The sequence below is a fragment of the Pseudoliparis swirei genome, chromosome 5, assembly GCF_029220125.1.
Source record: "Pseudoliparis swirei isolate HS2019 ecotype Mariana Trench chromosome 5, NWPU_hadal_v1, whole genome shotgun sequence".
Classification (NCBI taxonomy): domain Eukaryota; kingdom Metazoa; phylum Chordata; class Actinopteri; order Perciformes; family Liparidae; genus Pseudoliparis; species Pseudoliparis swirei.
Window position 1 is genome coordinate 18,468,123 of NC_079392.1, and position 24,263 is coordinate 18,492,385.

A 24,263-nucleotide genomic window follows, 5' to 3' on the forward strand; every position below is an offset into this window, starting at 1 on the left:
TTGGGTAAAAAAAAACATTTTTACTATTATTAGAAGACTGCTGTTTTGTTTTATTTCATGGCGCTGGTTTAACTATTTTTAATAAAAGTTGTACACATTTTTTAGACCGCTCGTATTTGAATTTTTACAAAGTCATGTTGACATTTTCATGCATGTCTCTGAAATAATACCACTTCTCCTTTTTATCCTATTGGACATCTTTGTGAAATCTTTATAATGAGCATATGAATTCTTGAATCATGGCCCAAAAATGTGTTTTGTGAGGTCACAGCAAATTCTAAATCTGTTCACTCGTGAGTGTAGGTGAACACAAAAGCTATGACCCTCATCAACAGTCTGGCCAGTCTTTTATTGTCAATTACAGAACAAAGACAAATGAACATAAATCATAATTACATTTTTGGATAATCCGGAGCGCACTTTAAACCCCTCGTTAAAGACAGCTCAAGGACAAACCATCTGCTGAGTCGAGGGGCCACTTCATTGAAGAGGTCAGTGTTTCCTTCTAAATGGCCTGAGACGTGGGCGCAGCGTATCCCTAATACTCATCTGTGGGGCTTATGGACGTGCATATCACATGTTTTGCTTTAAGTGGGTTCTCATGAGTGCGTTGACCTCGTGAGGACATAAAGCCTGATGAGGACGGTATATATGGACTGGAGACCCATTAACATGTTGCTTCACATAACCTTGTAGTAAAATCAAGGGGTCCCAAATGTATCCGTGGGTTCTGGATGAGTATAAGTGCAGGACACATTGTTCAGTAAAATGTTACTTTTTTCACACTTCCACAATTTCTTACCTGTGAAATACTAGAATACTTCTCTCCCTCGCCTCTAGATAAGACTCAAATAAAACAATCTGCGAAAGAAAACATGCCGTTTGGTTCAACTGCTGTGTCAGTTATTGAGCTTTAGCATTGCATGTGTTTTTAGAAACCAGGTGGATCCCTCAGTGTTTTAGGTGAGCTAACCAGCTGCTGGCCCCAGCTACTTATTTGCTTGACATATTTTAAGTATGAAGAATGTCAGTCCATTAATACATTTTGATAATTATGTTGCTGCACGTTAAGAGTATGACTGACTTAAATTGTGGCTCTCTAATTTGGACTGAACCCCTTCTTAATGTAGTGCATTCAAGGTTCATATTCTTAAAACGAACATCACCTAAAGAGTGATGTACCAACCCTTACAACAACAACAGACAGCTCAGTGCAATTAACTCAACTCTATTATTCCAAAACCTGCAACATTAGAAACAAGTGCTGATTAGGCAGGTACAAACCTTTTGTACATGATTGCATATACAGCAGACACACACGTTTTTCTAATAACCTCCCTCACTCACTCGCAGCAGCAGCACAAAAATGGAGCATTTGCAGTTTCATATATTTGCATCACTAACTGAAACTCTTAATTCAAGTGCTTATATAAACTCAACTTTCTGAAGTAACTCCACGTGCTCATCCAGTCTTAGTTCATTGGTCCCAGAGGCACATAAGTGTGGTTTAAGAGCTTAAAAAGGGACAGTAGGAGCGTGGGAGAGAAAGGATTCGTCAAACACCTTCAATATGTACAAACTAAAATAGAAATCTCAATATAAAAAAGGGGCAGGATTGATCGAATACAGTATCTGTGCTGAAACATCCATCAAAACATTCAAGAGAATGACATTGTTTACTTGCTTTGTTTTTAAATAGATCCTGCCATTTTAAGTCACAAAAACAAACGTCAGCTAAGCCAGTAGCCAATATATTTACCACAACTGAAGCCGTTGCAAAAAAGCTGCAATTGAAAGAAACAAGAATATCAAACCTGGGTACAATAGTTTTCTGATCTCGTTAAATCCCAAATAAATTGGGTTTACCACAATGGAAAAAAGTGCCAAAACGTTTAGTGAGTCTCAGGTCCTTTTCACACAACTGATGCACTGTTGCCAGAAAATCTGCACATCTGGAAATCTGTTGATATTGAACATTAGTTTGCCGTCTCGTCACCCAGGTGGAAGAGGACTGGAGCAGAACGCGAGGCGGTCAGTCGCTACAATCATGGTCGCATTGTGCTCTTCCTTTGTCCCAGAGTGTCTTTCTGTTACGGGCACTAGGGCCCACCGCCCTCGTCCTCTTGTTCCTCCATGTTTTTGCGCGCCATCCTCTCTCGCCGCTCTGCCAGCCGCTGACATCGAGGACAGTCTTTGCCCGTCCGGAAACAGTTGCGATGGTAACAGGCATGGCACTCTGTAGAGGGGGGAACGTCACAAGAACAGGAGTCAGAGACGTTGCACTTCGACACATTTACAGCACATAGGATTCATCTTCCTGCGGGAAGAGAACAGGTTTCACAGAGAGCAGCTTCATCGAATAAACCAAACAACGCTGCTGGCGTAAACCAGTTCGACCAGTTTGCTGGAAGCGAGATGTGACGCATCAACAGAACAGCCAATCGCAATGAGACTCGTAGGGTGAGGAGGGGAGTATAAAAGACGCAGAAGTAAGAGGCAAAGCGGCAGAAGGGAGGAGACAAGCGGGCCAGCTTGCTGAACTCCTGGGGGCCTCACGCCACACCCTTCACCTGTTCAGACACATCCCATTCTTCCAACAGAGGCCACCAGAGCGCTTTCAAACTCTTCAAAGTCTCACCAGATCATTATTACTGCAATGATTCAACCAACATTCACTTTTGTTTGCAAAACAAATGCTAAAAAAATTGAATAAAAGATCAAATAAAACAGGCAACTCAACTTTTAAAAAAAAGGCCTTTATTTCATGTTCACATGAAGACGAAGCTTAAATAATAGCAACTAAAAGAATAAATTACAAATTAAGTCAGATACATGTAATTCCCTCCCAATAATAAGACAATAGAAGACATAACAGGCAATGCTTCCTCTAACATTGAAATGAAACACCACATCTGCTGATTTCACACAGAAAGACGAATTATTCAGTGAAATCAGCTGATGTAGTGTTCGTCAAGGATGAAAATACAACTCCTGCAACTGAATTGTAAATGTGTATGAGTGATCCACCACTTTGGTATCATGTGCCACCCTGTGGCCAAAGCTGAAGCAGGACAGAGCTCCCCGACTTAAGACCGCTTCAGTATCCGTGTTCAGTCTCAGTCATCCCTGCAATCAAAGCCAAACACATCCACCACCAAATAGCTGCCAAATCCAAACCAAGAAATACCAACACCACTGTAGTGCAAAGAACGTAGTGCCAAAGGAAACCGAAGAAGAAAAAGTGCACAACATGATTCCAACCCCAAAACGGAGGAAGAGACGATATCAACAGGGAAGCAGTGTCGGACATCTGATTATCCGAATTTCATATTTGTATACTAAATACTTGTATACTATTCAGAATTAGCACTTAAAGGAATAGTCAGACATTTTGGAAAGCCATCTGGGGAATATGTGGATTCACTTATTTATATAGAGAGCAAGAAGAGAAGAACACTTCCACTCTCGTAGCCTCGTGAAACATGAAGCTTCAGCCAGGAGGAAGTCACTGAACCCAGACAAGAAATAGTGCAGCGCACAACGTTTTTATACTTTGCATTTTGGAAAGATATAAACAAGAGATAAACAAGTCAAGTAGTTGTGCAGATCTACAAGAACTAAAGTCTAAAAACGCTGCCAAAAACATGTGAACGAAGAGTGGACTCTGTAAACCTAACGAGGAGTTACTTGAAATGATAAGAGGAGTTCACCCTGAAGCCCTCAGCCAACGATCATCAAGCATTCATTAATATCTGGACGAACACAATCCAGATTCATCAAATAATAACTGCTCAACCTTTGGTGTACTGTAACTTGTCTGATGATCAAGGACACGGCATATCTCTTAGCTTTCTATTGCTCTTACTCTTGTCCTCCATCTCCCTCAATACAATAATCTGCATCATGTATCTCTTCAATTTCTCCACTTGCAGTCTTGCTCTCTTTTTCGGTTCCTTTCCTAATCTTCCTGCCTCTGGTTTCTCTCCTGGCATTGCGAGTCTTCCTATCCCTCCAGTTCGTCTGGGTTACGACTGCTGGCTCCTGTTGGCGTTCCTCCTCAAACTCAAACTCGCTTTTTCCATCACTCTCCCCACTTCTATCCTCCTCTCCTTTGCTCCTCCCTCTGGAGAAAACCGCGAACAGCCAATGAGGTTTTAACAATTTCCGCAGCGTAAATTTCTCCTTGTTTTCTGCCCCAGATATTTCTCTTTCAGCTGCCTCCCTTTGGCCTTTGCCGGAAATGTCATTATTGTCATCACCCTCCCTGCTGCCCTCCCCTTCTTCCTCAGATCCTGCTTCTTTCTCCAAATATCTGTTTTCTGACTCTTCCTCTTTCACTTCAGTTTTACATTCATCCTCAATCTCTCGTTTTGAGAAACCCTTGGCAAGACTGGCCAACCCTGACACCTTCCTAAGTCCTTTCCTCTCTTGCCCGACATCATCTAGACTTTCCATGCTGCATGTTTCGCTGTCACTGCCTCTTCGGTCTTCTGTTGAGACGTTCTTCTTCATTCTGTCTATGTGAAGAACATTTAATACATTGGCATTGTTATTGTTTGCATGATCATCTCCTCTTTCCTTACTCTTTTTCCTCTCTTTGCTAAATTCCTCTCCATTTCCTCCCTCCCTCTTCATCTCTTCCTCCCTCTCTGAATCTGTACCTCCCGTCTCCTGCTCTTCCTCGTCGCTTTTACTCCCGATGGAAGCTTTTACCAACTTCACAGGAGCAAAAGCTCCTCGTCTCTCTCCTTCTGTATCACCACTTTCTTCTTGCATTCTACTCTTAATCCATTGAGCCACACCTCGCTTCGAGCCTCCCTCCCCTCCCTCCCCCTCTCTCCTGTCTTTGGAGAGGGCCCTTGCCAGCCTACGAGGTTTGGAGATCTTCCAGTCTCTCCAGCTAAGTGGAATGGAGAGGCGGCGGGAGGAGGAGGCGACTGGGCCGCCCGGGCCTGCCGCCAGCAGAGAGGGCTCACCTTCGCAGCGCTGGCACTTGTTCAACTGGAAGGGGAAGATGATGTCTTTGTCGTTGCTGCAGAACTCGCACACGAAGCCCTTGGCCTGACACAGCTGGGGTAGATCGACGCCCCCGGGACAGAAAGAGCAGACGTTTGATGGAGCTGGGAATCTCTCGTTATTTATTAGAACAGTTCTTAAAACAACTATTTCACTTTGTTTTATATCACGGAGACAAATCAACTGGATTAACTCTCCCCGTAAAAAAGAGAAGTCACGCGGGGATCTTACCACACAGCCAGCTACGTGCAGTGTGCCCAGTTTTAGCAGTTCTTTCATCCGGGGGGCCAGTTCCCCGTTACGCACAGCAGTGAGGTCACTGAGGGAGAAGAGATGAAGGTCCTCGGTCAGGTGACCTGGGAGGCTGTCGAACTGGTCCAGCACCCTGAGGGACACACACACACGATGATGATGATGATGATGTCCGTCTTTGCAGGGAGAATAATCATGTTTTGAGAATCATCACTAAACTAAAGAACATGTACTTACTCTTTTGCAAAGCGACAGGTCTTGAAGAGATTTTTCATGTGAAACAGCTGCACTCTCAAAACCTAAACAAAAACACAGAGCCATCATCCATGGTGGAAGGAAGCCGAAGGCCAGGTTCAGTTTACTATACCAGCATCCGCGTTGTCAAAGTATTTAATAATCAGTGTCCCATTTCTTCTCTCTAGTTTCCAGTAGGTATAAACTGCATTGACACACCTTAATAAACAATTATGTGCCATTTCATCTCTCTATGAATAGGTTTTAATGTGTATTCTTGCTCTTTTGGCCAGTCCTTACTAATCATACAAAAATGATTTGACCGATGTACCGTTTAAGGTCGAGGTCATAAATGACTCGTTTCATTCTGCCGTATTTCAAGCAGCAAAACCAGTCACAAGTTTGCTCAATTAAAGAGTGAAAATTCAGCTGAAACTGGTTATTATGGGGGGTTCCTACTAGTTTAGTGGGGGGGAAATAGAAAAACACAAAGAGAGTTTGCTGAATGCCTAAATTCCATCCCGCTGCTCCGTGCTCACCCTGACCGCCTCCAGAGCTTTGACCTTCTTGTACAGGCCACTGTTGATGTCATTGGGGTTGAATAGCGGGTCTCCAGCGATCTTGCTCAGCAGGTCACGGGCAAAGTTGCTGACATAGTACTTGCTGAAGTCCCACTTCCTCAGCACTCGGCCGGGTACCACCGCCTGGGCGTTCTCATGGCAGCACTGGCAGAAGTAACGGCCGAGGTATTCACAGTACCGCAGTCGCTTGATATAATCTGAAGTGCGGACAGGTTGCAGAGACACAAGTGGGTAGAGGTAAGAATATGCAACCAGAACTGCCAGCGTGAAATATCAAGTTCTAAACCAGCTGAAAATGATAGAAAATAATTGTTAAAGTTTTCCTCGTGAAATAAAATTAAAAACAATAACTGAAGCAGAGTGTAAATAGATATTAAATAAATAAAGTATTTCGGTTTGCTGGTCATACCTGGGTCGATGCGGGTACCACAGCCGGCGCAGCGGTAGTTCTGTTTAGCCACATCCATCTTCCTCCTGACAGAGGAAAAACAACAAGTGTAAATAATGTAAATTCTGAAGGACAAAGAGCAAAGAAAGAGGTAGATATAGAAATGGCCAGAGGTGTGTGTCATTGGAAAGATGACAACAACAAATGAGTGGCAGATTAAAACAGAGATGAAAGAACAACTAAATACAAAAGGAACAAAGACAAATTGATAGGGACAGGTAAACCCTGGTGTGTACTCACTTTGGGGTGGAATGGATGTTGAAGATGATCTGCGGTCGGGGCGGCGCCCACTCCAGGTTACCTCGAACCCGAATCCTCAGCTTGTATATGTCTGCGTGTTCACCATCATCAGGCGAGATCGGCAGAGAGTCAGGGATGGGCAGCAGCTTGGAGAAGAGAGAGCAAAGTATTTCAATTATATTAATTATTGCATGTTGAATGCTATTCTGCTAAGTACAATAAAAAAGCAAGGTGTTGTACCTTCTGTGGAGCGTCGTGTTCTGGGACCAGCCAGTCGAGCTCGGAGGCTGCAGGAAGCTGCATGCCCTCAAATTGCCTGAGTAAACCCATGGCTACCGACTCAGCAGAGTTAGAGTGGAGGAAGGACGGAGAGCTGAAAGTACAAAGATGGACAGAATTTATTCTCAAATATAACAATTTTAATACACCGTTTTTTTATGTTTGTCGCTAATCCACAGACGTAACATAAAATCCCAACTAAAGGCTCTGACTACCAATGTGTACATTTTTTCCTGTGATTAATTAAATTAGCTTCAACAGTGTTCGATAATAAGGACTTTGAACAATTATTATTCTATATTATCATGAGAAAGAAGGGAAATAGGAGGTGTGTAACTTACATTGACTCTGAGCTGAGAAGAGACCTGCCGCTGGAGCTTACACTGCGCTTAATGTCTGCATCTGGAAGACAATAAGACACACCGTGAAATAAAAGAGATGTCATCACTTGGGAGCAGCTTAACAGTTACAAATGTTTTTTTAAATTTGTAGAATTGTAAATAGTCAGATGATGGCTAAATTTGCCTGGGGGGGAAGCTAAATGTACCAGCAGTTGGTTGGTGTTAATTTCTCACCAGGGCACGGCTTGCTACTGAAAATAAATTATTTAACAGAGATCTGATACACAAATACACAAAAATAAGACGCTGAATGTAAAAGTCTCTAAAAACATCACATCTCCATTTAAATTCAAGCATGTTTTATAAGGTCATTTAGCAGGTAGCATGCAGGAAAGCCAAAGAGATTAGTGTTGCAACGCCCCACAAACAACACGTAAGCAAAGACATGAAGCAGTACGAGCTTGGAAGAACAAAAAAATGCCTGCATGGCTTCTTTCCATCACAAGAACTTATTCAAATAAATGATTGGTTTGACTGAGCTCTTTCTGCAGAATTCAAGAACTCCATTAAATATAAAGTGTTTACAGTTTGAATACTGCAGTGATACTACAAGCGCAGCATGCTTTCAATCAGCAGCAGCAAGTGGCAAAAAGCACAGATGAGCAGACTGAGTGACTTTTAGTGATGTTGCGCCCAGAGGAAAGCTAGAATTGACTTCCCGTGTGGAAGATTAGGAGGAATATTTCATTTAACGGTGGTCCAGTTTCGGCAGTTTAAAGCATGAAGAGTGCTCACTAAATCAAATGTTAAGATCATTCTGACTAATTTTCTCAAAGTCAATATTGTGCTGGTGCTTTCAGAGGATGTTTACACATGAACATTTTGAGGAGAAATTCTTAGTAATGTAGTTATGACAAACAGGTAGAGCTTGTTTGCATGGAAATGTTTGCTTTTCTATTAACTACACTTAAGATGTTGCATAGGACACTTAAAATGACGGCGTATTTTCTGTTACTGGAAAAGCCAATGTGAATTTTCATTTCATCAGTAATCAAATACAATCCCACGCATGGATTCTCATTAGGTCAAAGGATTTTGGACGTGCAAGATATGTTTGTTAAGGGATGGAATTAAGTTTAAATCATTGAGATTATTTGGATTGGTCGTAAAATTCACTTCAACTGTCTAATACAACCAGAAAGATTTAGCACTTAATGCTTAATTGTTGTCAATATCACACATGACCGCTGTGCGACAATCTGTTATACGAGTCTTTAAAAAAGAACCAATAAATATTGGGCTGACTTCAAACTTTAAAAGGAATAACATAGTGTCAGGATGTGAATCTGAATTGATCACACCTCATCGTCACTGGATACGCACTCGAGATCATGAATAATGTGATGGATGGAATAATCCCTATAGGTAGCGACGTCCAAGAATGTCACTTGTTAATGTCCCATCTCTTCCCATGAGCCGCTCTGCACTGTTAACAGGTTGTCCACCAAAGCACTGAACAACAAGCACCAAACAAACAGCCAAGCGCACGATCTAGCTGCGGGGAGAAGGCCGGTGGCTGGACTCCAAATTTCAAAAAATATTTTTTGTAGGATGTTGGATAGCCAAAGATAAAATACATACAAGTCTGAATGTTGGGGATTAATCTGCCTGATACAAAGTCAAATTGTTTACTTCCAACTTTCAAAATCAGACAAATAGAGCAACTGAACAGTCCTTTTGTTCATAGCCAAACTAACATTAAAAGTCTGTAAAAAATATTCTATAATCATAAAGCTTTTGCAATAACAGTTTCATACTTTTCCATTTATTCACTCTTGTACTGCATGACCTGATGTGAGAATCCATACAGTCACGCAGAACCAAAACTTAAAGTAGTCAGTTCATAGATTTACAAAATAAAGAATAATGTAAATCCATTTAATCACAGTGAACATCAATGTATGCTAGAAAAAAAAACATAGTTTGGGTACTTTAGAGATTAATTCCTAAAGTGTCTTTAACGTACTGAAAGTTGTGTTCATTGAATTATTTGAACAGAATCATTCAGTATGGTCAAACAAAGACCAAAGAATAAGCTTTAAACTGTAAATGATTAGAGCTGACGTGTCCTCCAGTTTAACTGGAAGGATTGTTTGGAGTGGAGCCATCAGCTTCCCCCCCACAGTAAGCTGTATAGTAGCTGTTGAGCCTCGCCCAACAGTCCAGCCTGCAGATACCTGAGGAGAGGGAGGCGAGTGACGGGGAGAGGCCGTTCTGAGACACCGCCAGCAGGGACTGACCCTCACAGCCATCTGAGAGACAGAAACTAACACTCAGCACAACCGTCACCACAAGCACAAACATGTTTCTCTCTCCAGAGCTGCATGTCAGTGTCACAGGGAAACATACAGCCCACTGCACTGATACAGCGCGTGTGGAAGTCATGCCGTAACACAGCGCCACCATTCAGAAATCACCAGTCGAGAGGTGCAGTTATACGCAACCAGTCAAACAATGCATATGGAGTCCCACAGCCCGTGTTAATCGCATCAAAGCAATGTTTCCAAAAGTTTGTTTTTTTGCGGTTACTATTTGTCACACAAAATGGCAATTTAAATCTCATCAATTTACTCAGAGGAAAATGTTGAAGTGTCGTGAACACTGACGGGAATATACAGGAAGCTCTTCCAGACCAAACGCACCCTACAAATGATCATGACCGTTTAACACATGACTGTAAGGTCTGTGTGAATAGTTACACAAAGAAACATTTTACAGTCTCCCATTCTGTGACTTTTGTACTCCAGACTTCCATGTTTATGGTCAAACGTGACATGCTTGGTTAGCAACATGAAGCAAGTGTGATTATGTTATGAATTATGACTAGAACAGAAACAAAATCATCCATGCAGTCAAATTATTTCTTCAGTCTTAGAACACCATTTAAATATGCTTAACATTTTCAATACTTCTGAGAATTATATTGTCAATAATTTGGTCAAAGTAAAAATGTCTGATTACTCTTCACCGTTAACTGCATCGCATCACTGAAGCTTGTTCGTCATCCAGTAAAAAGATGCCAGCTGACCTGACAATATGAGCATCATATGCCTGAATGGAAGAAGTGTGTTCACTGATTCGCAAAAGTGGCACTAAAATATATATATATATACACTACCGTTCAAAAGTTTGGGATCACCCAGACAATTTCGTGTTTTCCATGAAAACTCACTTTTATTTATCAAATGAGTTGCAAAATGTATAGAAAATATAGTCAAGACATTGACAAGGTTAGAAATAATGATTTGTATTTGAAGGATTAATTTTTTTCTTCAAACTTTGCTTTCGTCAAAGAATGCTCCTTTTGCAGCAATTACAGCATCGCAGACCTTTGGCATTCTAGCTGTTAATTTGTTGAGGTAATCTGTTGAAATGTCACCCCACGCTTCCTGAAGCACCTGCCACAAGTTGGATTGGCTTGATGGGCACTTCTTGCGGACCATACGGTCAAGCTGCTCCCACAACAGCTCAATGGGGTTGAGATCTGGTGACTGTGCTGGCCACTCTATTACAGACAGCATACCAGCTGCCTGCTTCTTCCCTAAATAGTTCTTGCACAATGTGGAGGTGTGCTTTGGGTCATTGTCCTGTTGGAGGAGGAAATTGGCTCCAATCAAGCGCTGCCCACAGGGTATGGCATGGCGTTGCAAAATGGAGTGATAGCCTTCCTTATTTAAAATCCCTTTTACCTGGTACAAATCTCCCACTTTACCAGCACCAAAGCAGCCCCAGACCATCACATTACCTCCACCATGATTGACAGATGGTGTCAGCCACTCTTCCAGCATCTTTTCACCTGTTCTGCGTCTCACAAATATTCTTCTGTGTGATCCAAACACCTCAAACTTGGATTCATCTGTCCATAACACCTTTTTCCAATCTTCCTCTGTCCAATGCCTGTGTTCTTTTGCCCATACCAATCTTTTCTTTTTATTGGCCAGTCTCAGATATGGCTTTTTCTTTGCCACTCTGCCTCTTCACTGTCGACGTTGACACTGGCGTTTTGCGGGTACCATTTAAAGAAGCTGCCAGTTGAGGACCTGTGAGGCGTCTATTTCTCAAACTAGAGACTCTAATGTACTTGTCTTCTTGCTGAGTTGTGCACCGGGGCCTCCCACTTCTCTTTCTGCTCTGGTTAGAGCCCGTTTGTGCTGTTCTCTGAAGGGAGTAGTACACACCGCTGTAGGAAATTTTCAGTTTCTTTGCAATTTCTCGCATGGAATAGCCTTCATTTCTAAGAACAAGAATAGACTGGCGAGTTTCACAGGAAACTTCTTTTTTTCTGGCCATTTTGAGAGTTATCGAACCCACAAATGTGATGCTCCAGATCATCAACTAGCTCATAGGAAGGCCAGTTTTATAGCTTCTCTCATCAGCAAAACAGTTTTCAGCTGTGCTAACATAATTGCACAAGGGTTTTCAAGGGTTTTCTAATCATCCATTAGTTTTCTAAGGCGATTAGCAAACACAATGTACCATTAGAACACTGGAGTGATAGTTGCTGGAAATGGGCCTCTATACACCTATGGAGATATTTCATTAGAAACCAGACGTTTCCACCTAGAATAGTCATTTACCACATTAACAATGTATAGAGTGTATTTCTGATTGATTTAATGTTATCTTCATTGAAAAAAACAAGGCTTTTCTTTGAAAAATAAGGACATTTCTAAGTGATCCCAAACTTTTGAACGGTAGTGTATATATATATATATATATATATATATTTTAAAAAGACTCTTTCCCGAATCTTTCCTGGTGTTCCCCCGTTCCCTCTCTCTACCTCGTAGTTCGCACTCCTCCACCTCCTCAGCCGAGCCGGAGTCAGACAGGCCCTGGCAGGAGTCCTGAGAGCTCCTCCTGGAGCCTCCGCTGTCAGTGGAGTGCAAAACTGCGGGAGAGGAAGGAGACAAGAGATTCAGCTAAGAGGGATACAGAAATAAAGGATAGAAATCAGCAGTAGCATTGAAACTGCCATGCAGTGAGACAAGTTCCTCCGTCTTTTTCAGGAGATTAGAAAAAAGATCATAATGTTGTCATAATTCCAACAATAATAAGTTGTCATGTAAACTTCAATGCTTTTGCAAGAACCTCATTTTGACTAAAGTTGTGAGGTAGTGTGTTGATAAAGTGGTTGTAATTTGTTAAGAGTTAAAACATTGATTTGACTAATCAAGTTTAGATAATAGCTCTTCCTCAACAGCTAATTAGTGATTAGTGCTTATTAAATAACAGTATATTTGTAAAATTTACAAAGATGCAAATAAACATAGCCTTTTCAAAAGACCATACAATGGTAGATAAACAACAGAATATAGTCACTGAAAAATGTTATTAAAAAAAAGATTGCAACACTGTGAAACAGCTCCTCACTGCTCGTTGCCTTACTGTGCTGGGGGTCTGCGCATGGCGGCAGGCGGCTGCGTCGGATCTGCTGCCTGCGCAGGCGGATCTTCTGTTTGAGCTGCTGAATCTCACAGTCGCTGTCTACCTCCTCCTCGCCCTCCTCCTGACGCCGCATGTTGTACTTCATCAGCTCGATGGCAGCTATAAGGGACTCTGAAATGCTAAAATGAGCATTTTCCTACAGAACAAAGATAATTCTGAATCCATCAGAGACAAGACTTTTCTGTCATGCAACATAAAAGGTTCAACAGTGCACTTATTCTAAACCATCATTTATTCATCATAAATTTGGCCGAAGTCAGATTTTAACTAATTAGATAGATAGATACTTTATTAATCACCAAGGGGAAATTTGTCGTCACAGTAGCAGCACCAATAAACTAAACACACAAGAATAAATATAATAAAATATAAAAAACAGGGATGAAAGATGTATACAAGTAAAATATAAAATACAAAATTAAGTATATATATGTATATAAAATGAAACATATGTATATATATATATATATACACACACACAAGCAAATATAATACAATGACTGTGCAAAGTATACAAAGTAAAATATAAAATATATATGATTAACTTATTGCATTAATCATGTGTTAAAATGGAACCCGACCTTCTCAAGGTCAGCACAGCTGCCAAAGTCCTGCTCTGACAGGTAGCTGATGAGGCTCTGGCCCTCTGACGGCTTCCTGAACATCCCATCGGGAACACTGTTGTACTGGGGTCCATCTGAAGAGCCAAAAACATGTACACAAAAAATACATCAATACACAAGCATAAACAGTAAATACACATTGTGTTACCTGCACTTAAGTGTGTGTGTGTTCTGTTGGATTGGTAATGTACTCTGTTACAAGTTAAGTATTATATATGCCATAAAATCCCAATAACACTTAAAATGAATACACCCACACACAACCTTTCTATGACCTTCCTGCTCAGGTCCAGAGTGTCACGTCTATGGACCAGCTGACTCACTTGCTATATTCACATTCAAGAACATGTCATTGTCAGCTTTCCAGTTTAACCTCCTTCCATATTTAACTTTTCTGTGGACTTTCTCTGGCTCAAATATTCCATAAAAGAAATCTAACAATCACAGAATAAGAGCAAAGCCCTTTCTACTATTGCACTTATTTTGATGGGCAACAGCAGCTGCAACATAAGTTTCAAAGCAGAAAACTCACGAGACTCCATGTACAGGGCACTGGGAGAGCTGGCATCTTTACACTGAGGTGAGAACGGGTTGTAGTTCTTGATGCAGCAATCGTCCCCTACTGATTCTGAGAGACAAATAGTCCATGTTAAGTGCCGTTTTTCACCCAAATGACTAAGATAAACGCATAATTCTTTGAGTTTGATGGGAACATGAGTCACCATTTATACACAATGCAGGTTAAAAGCTGATTTTATCATTGTTTTTCTGTCAATCAGTAAAATCTATGGAGATGGCTCACTTTACTGTGTGAAGAAACACAAACAGATGTATACACATACAAGTAAACACCTGCTTTGACACTTACACTCTGATTGTTACATTATAGAGAGGAAATTCTAATTGGTAATCATTCATATATATATATATATACACTACCGTTCAAAAGTTTGGGATCACTTAGAAAGGTCTTTATTTTTCAAAGAAAGCAGTTTTTTCAATAAAGATAACATTAAATTAATCAAAAATACACTCTATACATTGTTAATGTGGTAAATTAATATTCAAGGTGGAAGTGTCTGGTTTCTAATGAAATATCTCCAGAGGTGTATAGAGGCCCTTTTCCATCAACTATCACTCCAGTGTTCTAATGGTACATTGTGTTTGCTAATCGCCTTAGAAGACTAATATCTGATTAGAAAACCCATGCAATTATGTTAGCACAGCTGAAAACAGTTATGCTGGTGATATAAGCTATACAACTGGCCTTCCTTTGAGCTTGAAGTTTGTCGAACAAAATTAATACTTCAAATATTAATCATTATTTCTAACCTTGTCAATGTCTTGACTACATTTTATATTCATTTGATAAATAAAAGTGTGATTTTTCATGGAAGACACAAAATTGTCTGGGTGATCCCAAACTTTTGAACGGTAGTGTATATATATACATAAATATATGTATATATATATCTTCAATGATACTTTTAACACAAAATTGATCGGTTATGACAAATGCGTGCAGAGGCATAAACACAACAATGGAAGGGATTCATGGCCTGATCACATCAATTTGACCCGAGTAACACAAACCAAAACAGTGAAGAAAAGAAAAAAGACATCAAAGACAAAAAGCACATGTTAGGAGCTAAAAGCAAGACTTGAAATGAGAGGGGCGGAAAGAGTTCATCAGCATGCAGTCAAAAGAAAGGAAAAGAGGGGTATAGTGATGGAGCACAGTGGAACTGCACTGCCAACCTGCTACCGGATCTTCTATTATTATGGTGATTTTTCGGTGGCCCCCTCCTTCGCACAAACAGTAAAAGAGAAATAGAGCAAAAGGAGAGCAAGTTACCTCAAAGCCAAGAAGGTGAAACCGTGAGCAACGAGAATAGAGATGTTAATTTGGAAAAGTGTAGAACCCTGAGACAGGAAGTGTGCACTTTCTGAGAAAACATGTGGCCTCACCATATCTTACAGAGCTAAAAATACAGCAAATATATTATTCAGCTATAGCCTCATCTGAATCTCACATTAATTTTATGCAAACTTAAAAAAAAAAAAAAAAGGAATTGTTAATCAGACATCTTTCCATCACCTGCAGGAAACTGAATCGTCGCTTTATAACAGGGTTGTGGCGGTAGAAGATGATCTCAGAAGGATGATGTTCAGCGCTGATGTCTTTTTTGGCTTGTTTTCCCATGAATGCATTACTTTTATTACTGATTAGTCCCATTAAATAATTTCAAATATTTCAAACAGTGTTGGGAAGTACAGGCCTAATGTAATTTGAGCCAAGGCTAAATATAGCACCATCATCATCTTGGATTCTTTGCATAGCACATATACACGGACATGGCACTACAAGGGGGAACGACGAAAGGGGGCTATATTTCCTGCAACACTAATTTATACATGTTTTATTTCCATTCAACATTTCTCATTTAATACAACATAACACACAAACAGACGGAAGGTAGCCATTGGAAGCTAGGGTCACATGACCTACACAAGTTACGTTTTCTTACCGTTCCTGAGTTTCTGATTGACCCCCGCGTCAGAAAACGAGCGAGTGTGTCCTCTGGGCCCCCGGCCCAGCTCCCTCTGGCCCTCTGAGAAAGATGAGCTTCTGGGTGGGGTCAAAGCTATGGAACTCCGTTGCAGGGACTGGTCCTGGGAGATGCACTGCTCACTGCTGTGGGTGGAGCTTTGGGAGTCACAGCGGCTGCATTGCCCCAGGTTACCAATAGCCAGGTACTCCGGACCGTCGTCATAGTCGCCCTCGGCCTCAGGCTGCAGGGGGGTGGACGTGGGGGACTCTGTGAGCGAGATACATGGGACCGAGGTGGAGCCAGGAGGGGGTGTCACGCCCCGCTCACTCTCCCCCCGCCTAGACACACAAACCCAGGGAGCTCCCAGGCTGCTGGCTGGAGAGGTAGTGTCTGCAACAGAACAGGTGGATAATGTGAGATAGATCAAGACACTAATTCACAGGCCTGCTTCGGTTACTTCCTTTTCCCAAGCTTGCAGATTGGTTTCAATTAATTAAAGTAGCAATTATGTAAAAAAAATATATAATTTTTTTTTTTTTTGAGCAGTCAGTTTAGGTGAGTTTGAAGCTGTTCAAAGAATTCTTTCTTTTTTAACTGACCACAATCAGGCCTCTGTGTGGCAGTCTTTCTATTTACATACAAACTGTAGTGCATTCATAGTGCCATTCCCCAACCCCACCCACCCTGTATATACTGATTGCCGAATATTTTTTTTCCTCCCATTTGCTTTACTCAATATCACCAACAAAAACCAAAGCAATAAGACTTGTTAAATACAACACCCTTTGCTGAGATATGCCCATATATGTATGTCCCTAAAAACCGATCACAAATCCAAATGTGGCAAAACAAGAGTTCCATATTGTAACTCCCAAAGTGGTTACATTAATCTCTGTTAGAAACACACATTTTCCACTTCAGTGAACATCCGAGCAAATTCTACTGCTTCCTAACTATCCTTCTTTCAATGTATCGAAAAAATTGTATTCTGAAATTTCTAACTTACCCATGACCTTTTTGGAAAAGTAATAAACAGACAAAGATACAAGACACGTGAAACCTAGACAGATGGAGATATTATTACAGCATTCTTAGTTGAGCCTGATGAAAACAGTCAGTGTGCATCTTTAAGCATTTAGCTCAATCAGAGGAAATTACACATTAAAAGCATAACATGAACAAATCCACAAACCCCTTTAAAATAAACTCCACGGTCACCCTTTGCTCACTTGTGCTGTTGCTGTTTTGGGATCCGTCTCCCGTAGTGTCCCCAGAGTTGTGGCTGGTGCCGACAGCTTCTCTGAGGGAGCAGTTGGAGGTGGTAAGTCTGCGATTTAGAGATTCTCCTCTGGGAGCAGAGTAAGCGTTCCTCCAAACACCTCCAGCCCCGGGCAACAGACACAGGCTCTGGCTCTTCAAAAGGCCCATACATGGTGGGCCCTTCAGAGGGGAGAGCTGGAGGGTGAAAAGAGGATAGAAAAGGTAAGGCCTTGTCCGAATTGTCCTCTTTAAAGTTTACTTCATTTTAGTTTTTGATTGGCCATCCAAACAGGAAGCTACGACAGGTGGTGTAAAAAAAAAAAAAAACACCCATCAAAGATTGATAATGAGGGTCCACCACCACTTTTTCTAATGTTCAACAGCAAACTGACAAAAAAAAATTTTCAGAAGATTTTTATACAAGAATCCAAAATTTGTTTCTTGCATAATGACATGATGTGATAACACATAATGCATGAAAACCGTGACATAACACAATATCAACCGAGACAAGTAATATTTGGGGGCGGCTTTAGCTCAGTGGGGTAAGAGGGCCGTCCTGCAACCGCAGGGTTGTGGGTTTGATCCCCGCTCTCCCCATTAGTTGCAAGTCGAAGTGTCCTTGAGCAAGGCACTGAACCCCCAGTTGCTTCCCGGGCGCTTCACCGCAGCCCACTGCTCCTTAATAACTAAGGATGGGTTAAATGCAGAGAACTAATTTCCCCTTGGGGATTAATAAAAGTGTATATTCTATTCTATTCTAATACATACACACTTGTAGAAATCCCCCCCCCCTCCCAAACAAAAATCACAAACAGATTATGAACAAAGCGTCTTTGTGTATTTAGAAAAGCTCTATATAAGTTTTTATTATTATTATTAAACTGATTTTATTGATGTAATTTCACAAGACGCACCCCGAAAGTGTCTACTTGGGCCAGCAGTTTGGGGTTATTCTGCTCCACAGCTTCCAGACACTGGAACATGGCGGTCACATGGGGATCGCTCAGAAGAAAGGCATCATCTGAAAGGCAGACAGACAGACCGAGAAAAGGAGAGAGAAACCAAGAGAGGGAAGGAGATAAGATAATGTCAGAGATCATTTATTAATGAAGTAAAAACAGAAAGAGAAAAGGGGAAAAAGAAGAGAGAAAGTCGAACAGAAGAACAGGAACAGACAATGAAGGGAATTGGAGTTCAACAAAAATGTGTTCATTAGCTTCATACTTTAGTTTACACTTCACACCAATGACATCTGTATTAAACTGGATTATTAAACATCGTCATGACTCATGATCATTAAAAACTCACCATTATAGTATTTTCGTGTATGCCCCAGATGCCGGAGCAGAGGTCGTAGCTGAGCCGACAGCAAGTGAATCTGTAAGCTGTGAAGGAGCCAGCGCTCAGCCTTGTAGCTCTCACCAGCCCTCTGCATCCCGCTGCTCAGTACCGGCTCCAGATGACTGAACTGTGGATGGGGAGGGGAGGAGAGGGAGGGAGGGATAGCGATGTGAAACAGGAGCATATTATGAGAGGAGAGATAGATATCTCCTCTAAAAATAACAAAGGAGAAGATAATGAATAAATAATGCGTTCAAATCAGTAAAATAGTGATTGTCATGTCACTTTGTTGTTTACACGATTTGCCATATAAATATATATATATATATATGTCTTCTCATTTGTTCTTTTTCTGTCCACACTGTTTGTTGAGTTAACAGCATGAGAACCAGTATCATGGGATCTTGTTGCAAAGTCTTGTACTATTTACACCAAACAGACTGTTGTTTGTTTACAGCCCAGTTTGTGTGGTACTGCATCTATTTACTGTTGCACACTTGACAGAGGGGACTGTTCTCAAAAACAACAACAAAACAGACTCTGCTGAAGGCTTTCCATGAAACTAAATACTTGGCAGGCTGGCTCTCAAATTCTCCACCTATTGGCACTGTACAAAAGCTATATAACCAACAGCTAAATGAGGGTTAGTTTCCTGTGACAGTGGCTGGTGGAGCAAACAAATTAAATTGATAACGGTGAATAAAATGCATAGGCACATCCCTTTGTTGTGTGATAATAATAATTACAGAACTGAAAATACCAGTCCTTTCTTGCAGCAAATGTGGACCCTGAAATGTTTTCAAAAATGACAACTCAGTTTTTAGCTTTTTAAACAAACCAAGCAACAAGGGGACTCGTTATTGGATGATAGATAAACAGTTAAAAACCAGGGTAGAAGCCTGTGTGATAAGTGTTAAAATAAATTATCGACTCATCAGTCAGGTTAGCAAGTTTTGTCATTGATTTATTTTCTCTTTCTGTTCATGTTCAGGTGATCCTACAATACTTATTATATTAGTTGTAATAACAATTTCCCATGTTCACACTCTTTTACTCAACAGTATTTTCTGATCAGTAAAGCCATAATTGCTGATACAGATTGTTAAACAATGACCATTAGTTCTTCAGTAAGCAGGAACTGTCTTAAGTGGGGAGTGCCGCATTACATTTTTTCACATTATCATATTACCAAATCCTTTTGGAAATAAAAATGAAAACTGTACTGCGTAGTCCACAGTCTCCTACCTGTTCAACATGCGAGGCGAGGTGAGGGCTGATGTAGCGAACACACCACACAAACGGCCAGTAGTCTCTCTGCTTGTAGTACACCTGCAACAGAAAATCAGCATGACTCAGTTACAGAGGAAAACAGTTTTGATCAACACAAGAAGCCATTATGGAGGGACTGTGTCCGATAGTGAATCATTCTCCCATGTAGAGGGGAAGTAAACAGATATGGACAGGTAATGTAAAATCTAAGAAAGCGTACCCACTGCATTTGTGAAGCATGTTATAAAACCTAAGACATCCATTCCTTCTGCATGTAATTGAGAAACTAGAAGGCATAGATTTACATTTAAATGACTTCTGCAGCTTGGTTGTCAGTGACATTTGTAATGACATCCGCAGCTGCAATCAGACGCCCACATAAGAAGAATGTGAGGTGTAACACGGGGAATGTGGAAACATTGAGCAAACTGGTACTTCAGTTTGTTGTCTGATGGTGTAGTATTGTGGGGTTATGAGTCACACCTTGAATCAATTACTCCTCCATGTTCAAACACCAGCCTTTATTGCAGATGTTCAGGCCAAAGCTAAATTTCAGAGCTAATCTGTCAGAGCTGGCTGGAAGTCACACATAAAGTAATCAGTTCACAACTAATAAATACCAAAGGGGAGAGTGGCATCAGTCAAACCTCCTGTGTTCTGACCTGCTCATTCTTCAGCCCATGGCTCAGGATGTTGTTCATGTGCTTGTGAAGCCGTTGCAAGCCACCATAACGTGACCACACGTTGGGATTGTTGGTGGACACAAGACCTTCCACCGTGGTCTTCAGGCTGGACAGTAGCTTCCATTGCTCCTTTCTGTAAGAGAAATAGGGCAGCAGGAAGGAGTGAGACAGGGTGAAGAAGGAAGTTTAGGAATGAGGAACGAGGTAAAGAAGTGCTGGTGTTAGCAGTGCTGTGGCTTAAATCATCACTGACATGAACAGTAATACTTTCCCAAAATGTTTAACTTGAGGCTTCAGCAGTTTAATTGTGATAAGATAGCTTTCCTCTGCACACTGTGACTAAGGGTGGTTACCATGAATAAATGTATCAACGATATCACCACATCCTTGCCAAAATAAACAGATTTTAGAAAGTGCCACAAGCAGAATTTTTTTTACTAAAGTGACATTGATGATAAACCACTATCCCATATTATCAATACTACTTCTGCGAAAAGAGAAACATAACTGTTTTATTTCATCAAACAGGGCCCTTTCTGAAGTCTCCAAGTTGATATTATAAGCCCCAAATACTGGTTGACATTTGGAGTCACTTTATCTCTAGGAAACAGCAATAGAAAGCTGTTGCTCTAAAAGTGTTGGATACAGAAAACATCATATCAGGTCACATTCACCAAGAGCCATAAAGCACTGGCTCATGTCCAGGACATCCTCTTTTTACCCTTTAGTCAGCAGTCTAATTGAATGCTATTTCAACATAACTTCAGCAACAGGACAAATAAATCTGCTGTCAAAAGACACCAACACTTGAGGGCGTTCTTTGAGTATCGGTTTGAGAGCTGGTTGCAGAAACTGTTGAAATTAAAAAGGCAAAACAACTCATGAATAGCACATTTATGGACACAGCAAGAGCAGCATCTCAAGTTCTGCCACTGAGCTAACTAATCAAATAACATCATGTAACATAGAGCGAGGAAGGCTGAGAGTTAGAGAACATTCTCCACATACTGTAGAGCATTGTGTTTTTATGTAACAAATATGTGTGTGTGTGTGTGTGTGTGTGTGTGTGCACGGCCTCATAACAAACAAAGGGTTTGATTTGTGTTCAATCTGACCTTTAATTCCTGAATAAACACTGGTGATTTAGAAGTTGCCATGGCCGTGCTCTTTACCATCCGTGTACATACAACAGCCCTAACAAGGCAGGAATGATCTCTACAACTGAAACAATACTCACAATATTGATATCAGAAATCATGAATGTGCACTACTTAGACTGAAAGGTCCTTGTACTTATCCAGCATTGCCTGGTAAACTAACTACAATGAATCGTGCTGTCAAGGAACGCGAACGTGTAAACTGTGCATGTGTAAAAGAAACAAGCAGGGATCGTTAGCAACATTTTACACATAATATATTTAATTTCCATTTACAGTGTGTTAATATATTATATATCATTAGCTTCCTTCCAACTTAATTTGACAGCTAGCTTCAACCACAACGTAGTACGGCGACAGCTAGCTAACAGATAGTTAGCCAGTTAGTTAACCCCGTTAACAACAAGTTGTAGCGGTGAGCTAACATGCGCAAACAAATGTCTCAAACGAAACCAAACTTTCAGCAAAGAGTCAATCAGTTATGTCGCAGGTAGCTCGTGTCGGTTTCTCCTAACTTAACGTTAACGAGTTGTCCAACACTGACATGTCAGGTTAGCTTAGTTTTGCCAAGCTAACTACCCAGCTATAATGAGCTGTCCAACACGGGAATCCCGTTCAGATGAGTCTCTGTTCAACTGGCCGACATTGGTGAATTAGCAATTGGGTTCTCGGTGACACGGTTTCTATATTGTTTATGTAGCTATCCGACCACGGTGACTCTTGGCACAGCTAGCCGAGTGACTATCCCAGGCTGTCACTCACCGGCGCTCTTCCGCCTCTCCCTCCGCCGATACCTCCATGTCATCCGGAAGGAATTGAGTACCGTAAAAAGCCGCCAGCTTTCCCCGACGACTCCAATATCTTCTTCCGTACAACAGGTGTTACCGTGGTAGATAGCTTATCTTAAAGCGAGTACACGGACTCCCAGTACTCCGCCATCGCTGCTCCCCACCTGTCTTCAGCGAATGGGCGGGGAAGTCCTCCGCCCCGCCCACTTTGTATATGATAGTCATGCTTTTGCTCCGGAATAAGACCGTAGCTCATTTTCTTCCCGTTGTTGTGGCAGTGTGCCAACGGGTTAACAGCTGCGACATGTTAACATAAAGGATGAAACGCTCCGAAGTGGCAGGTAAAAGAAAAAGAGACACGTGACTGCTCAATGGTATGACACCGCCACCTGCTGTCCGTAAATGCCATCTTACTTGTGACTGCTGCCCCCTGTTTGAACTCGTATTTGGAGAATATAAAAAACTAAAGATTCATTGATTACATTCACTCTCTCGCTCCCTTCTGATCGCAGACTGTATATTTAACAACGCCAGTCATTATACACTCGTTGTCCAGCAACATATTAGAAGAGATCCCAAAGTTTTCAAATATATCTTTAATTTAGGAAAGAGGGGGTATAACATCAACATCAACACCTCAAATATGATGAATCTTTACTGATGCACATAGGTGGAAATTCAGACAGACATAATTGCAGATACATAGGGAATGACACTGGACTTGATAGCCCCTCTGAAGAAGAAGACAGTGAGGCAAAGGAGGTTTGCTCCCTGGTATAACCCTCAGACCCACAAACTAAAGCAAATCACACGAAAGCTTGAAAGTATATGGTGTTCTACTAATCTGGAAGAATCCCGCTTAGTTTGGCGAGATAGTCTTAAAACATATATGAAGGCCCTCCGTAATGCTAGAGCAGCCGATTACTCATCAGTAATAGAGAAAAATAAGAACAACTCCAGGTTTCTCTTTAGCACTGTAGCCAGGCTGACAGAGAGTCACAGCTCTGTGGAGTCGTGTATTCCTATAGACCTCAGTGGTAATGACTTTAAGAACTTCTTCAAGAAAAAGATTCTAACTATTAGAGGCAAGATTAATAATCTCTTGCCCTTAACCAGTGCCAATCTGTCCTCAAGTGGAATGGCCTTGGAAACCGCTGTATGCCCTGGTGTATATTTAGATGGTTTTTCTCCCATTAACCGTGACCAATTATCTTCAACGGTTTCTACTTCTAACACGTCTACCTGTCTCTTGGACTCCATCCCGACGAGGCTACTTAAAGACATGTTGCCTTTAATTGGCAGCTCTCTATTATATATTATCAAATTCATTAAAATTCATCTCTTAACCTACGAAGCCTTGATTGGTGATGCACCATCATATCTTAAAGAGCTTGTAGTGCCATATTGCCCCACTAGAGAGCTGCATTCACTCAATGTGGGGCTACTTGTGGTTCCTAGAGTCATAAAAAGTAGAATGGGAGCCAGAGCCTTCAGTTATCAAGCTCCTCTTTTATGGAACCAGCTTCCACCTTCAGTCCGGGAGGCAGACACAGTCACCTCATTTAAGATTAGACTTAAGACTTTCCTCTTTGACAGAGCTTATAGTTTGGGCTGAATCAGGTTCACCTGGTCCAGCCCCTTGATATGCTGCTATAGGCTTATAGCTGCTGGGGGACGTTTAGGATACA

At 41.3% G+C, this 24,263-nt stretch overlaps 1 protein-coding gene across 3 annotated transcripts; it reads right to left on the minus strand.

Moving 5' to 3' along the window:
* Positions 1-330: 330 nt before the first annotated feature.
* On the minus strand, positions 331-22,715 carry rubcn (rubicon autophagy regulator). 3 transcript variants are annotated; one of them, XM_056414404.1, is made up of 22 exons: positions 22,550-22,715; positions 20,610-20,763; positions 19,924-20,007; positions 18,646-18,805; positions 18,252-18,358; positions 17,304-17,529; positions 16,051-16,464; positions 15,281-15,328; positions 14,055-14,150; positions 13,481-13,596; positions 12,840-13,035; positions 12,235-12,342; positions 9,629-9,703; positions 7,392-7,452; positions 7,012-7,144; positions 6,772-6,917; positions 6,493-6,557; positions 6,042-6,280; positions 5,506-5,567; positions 5,248-5,401; positions 4,977-5,070; positions 331-2,236 (listed from the first exon to the last, which is right to left on the minus strand). In XM_056414404.1, the coding sequence occupies exons 1-22, from the start codon at positions 22,585-22,587 to the stop codon at positions 2,100-2,102; spliced, it is 2,913 nt and encodes a 970-aa protein (XP_056270379.1). In that variant the 5' UTR covers positions 22,588-22,715; the 3' UTR covers positions 331-2,099. The 3 variants fall into 3 exon arrangements, with proteins under 3 accessions (XP_056270379.1, XP_056270380.1, XP_056270381.1); XM_056414405.1 differs by lacking the exon at positions 15,281-15,328; XM_056414406.1 differs by lacking the exon at positions 9,629-9,703.
* Positions 22,716-24,263: the final 1,548 nt, after the last annotated feature.

Coding starts and splice junctions, on each gene's coding strand:
- rubcn (XM_056414404.1), bottom strand. CDS start 22,587: ATGGAGGTATCGGCGGAGGGAGAGGCGGAAGAGCGCCG. Junction 15,329..16,050: donor CAATCAGAAACTCAGGAACG/GTAAGAAAACGT, acceptor GTTTGTGCGAAG/GAGGGGGCCACCGAAAAATC. Junction 9,704..12,234: donor GGAGGAGTGCGAACTACGAG/GTAGAGAGAGGG, acceptor TCTGTCTCTCAG/ATGGCTGTGAGGGTCAGTCC.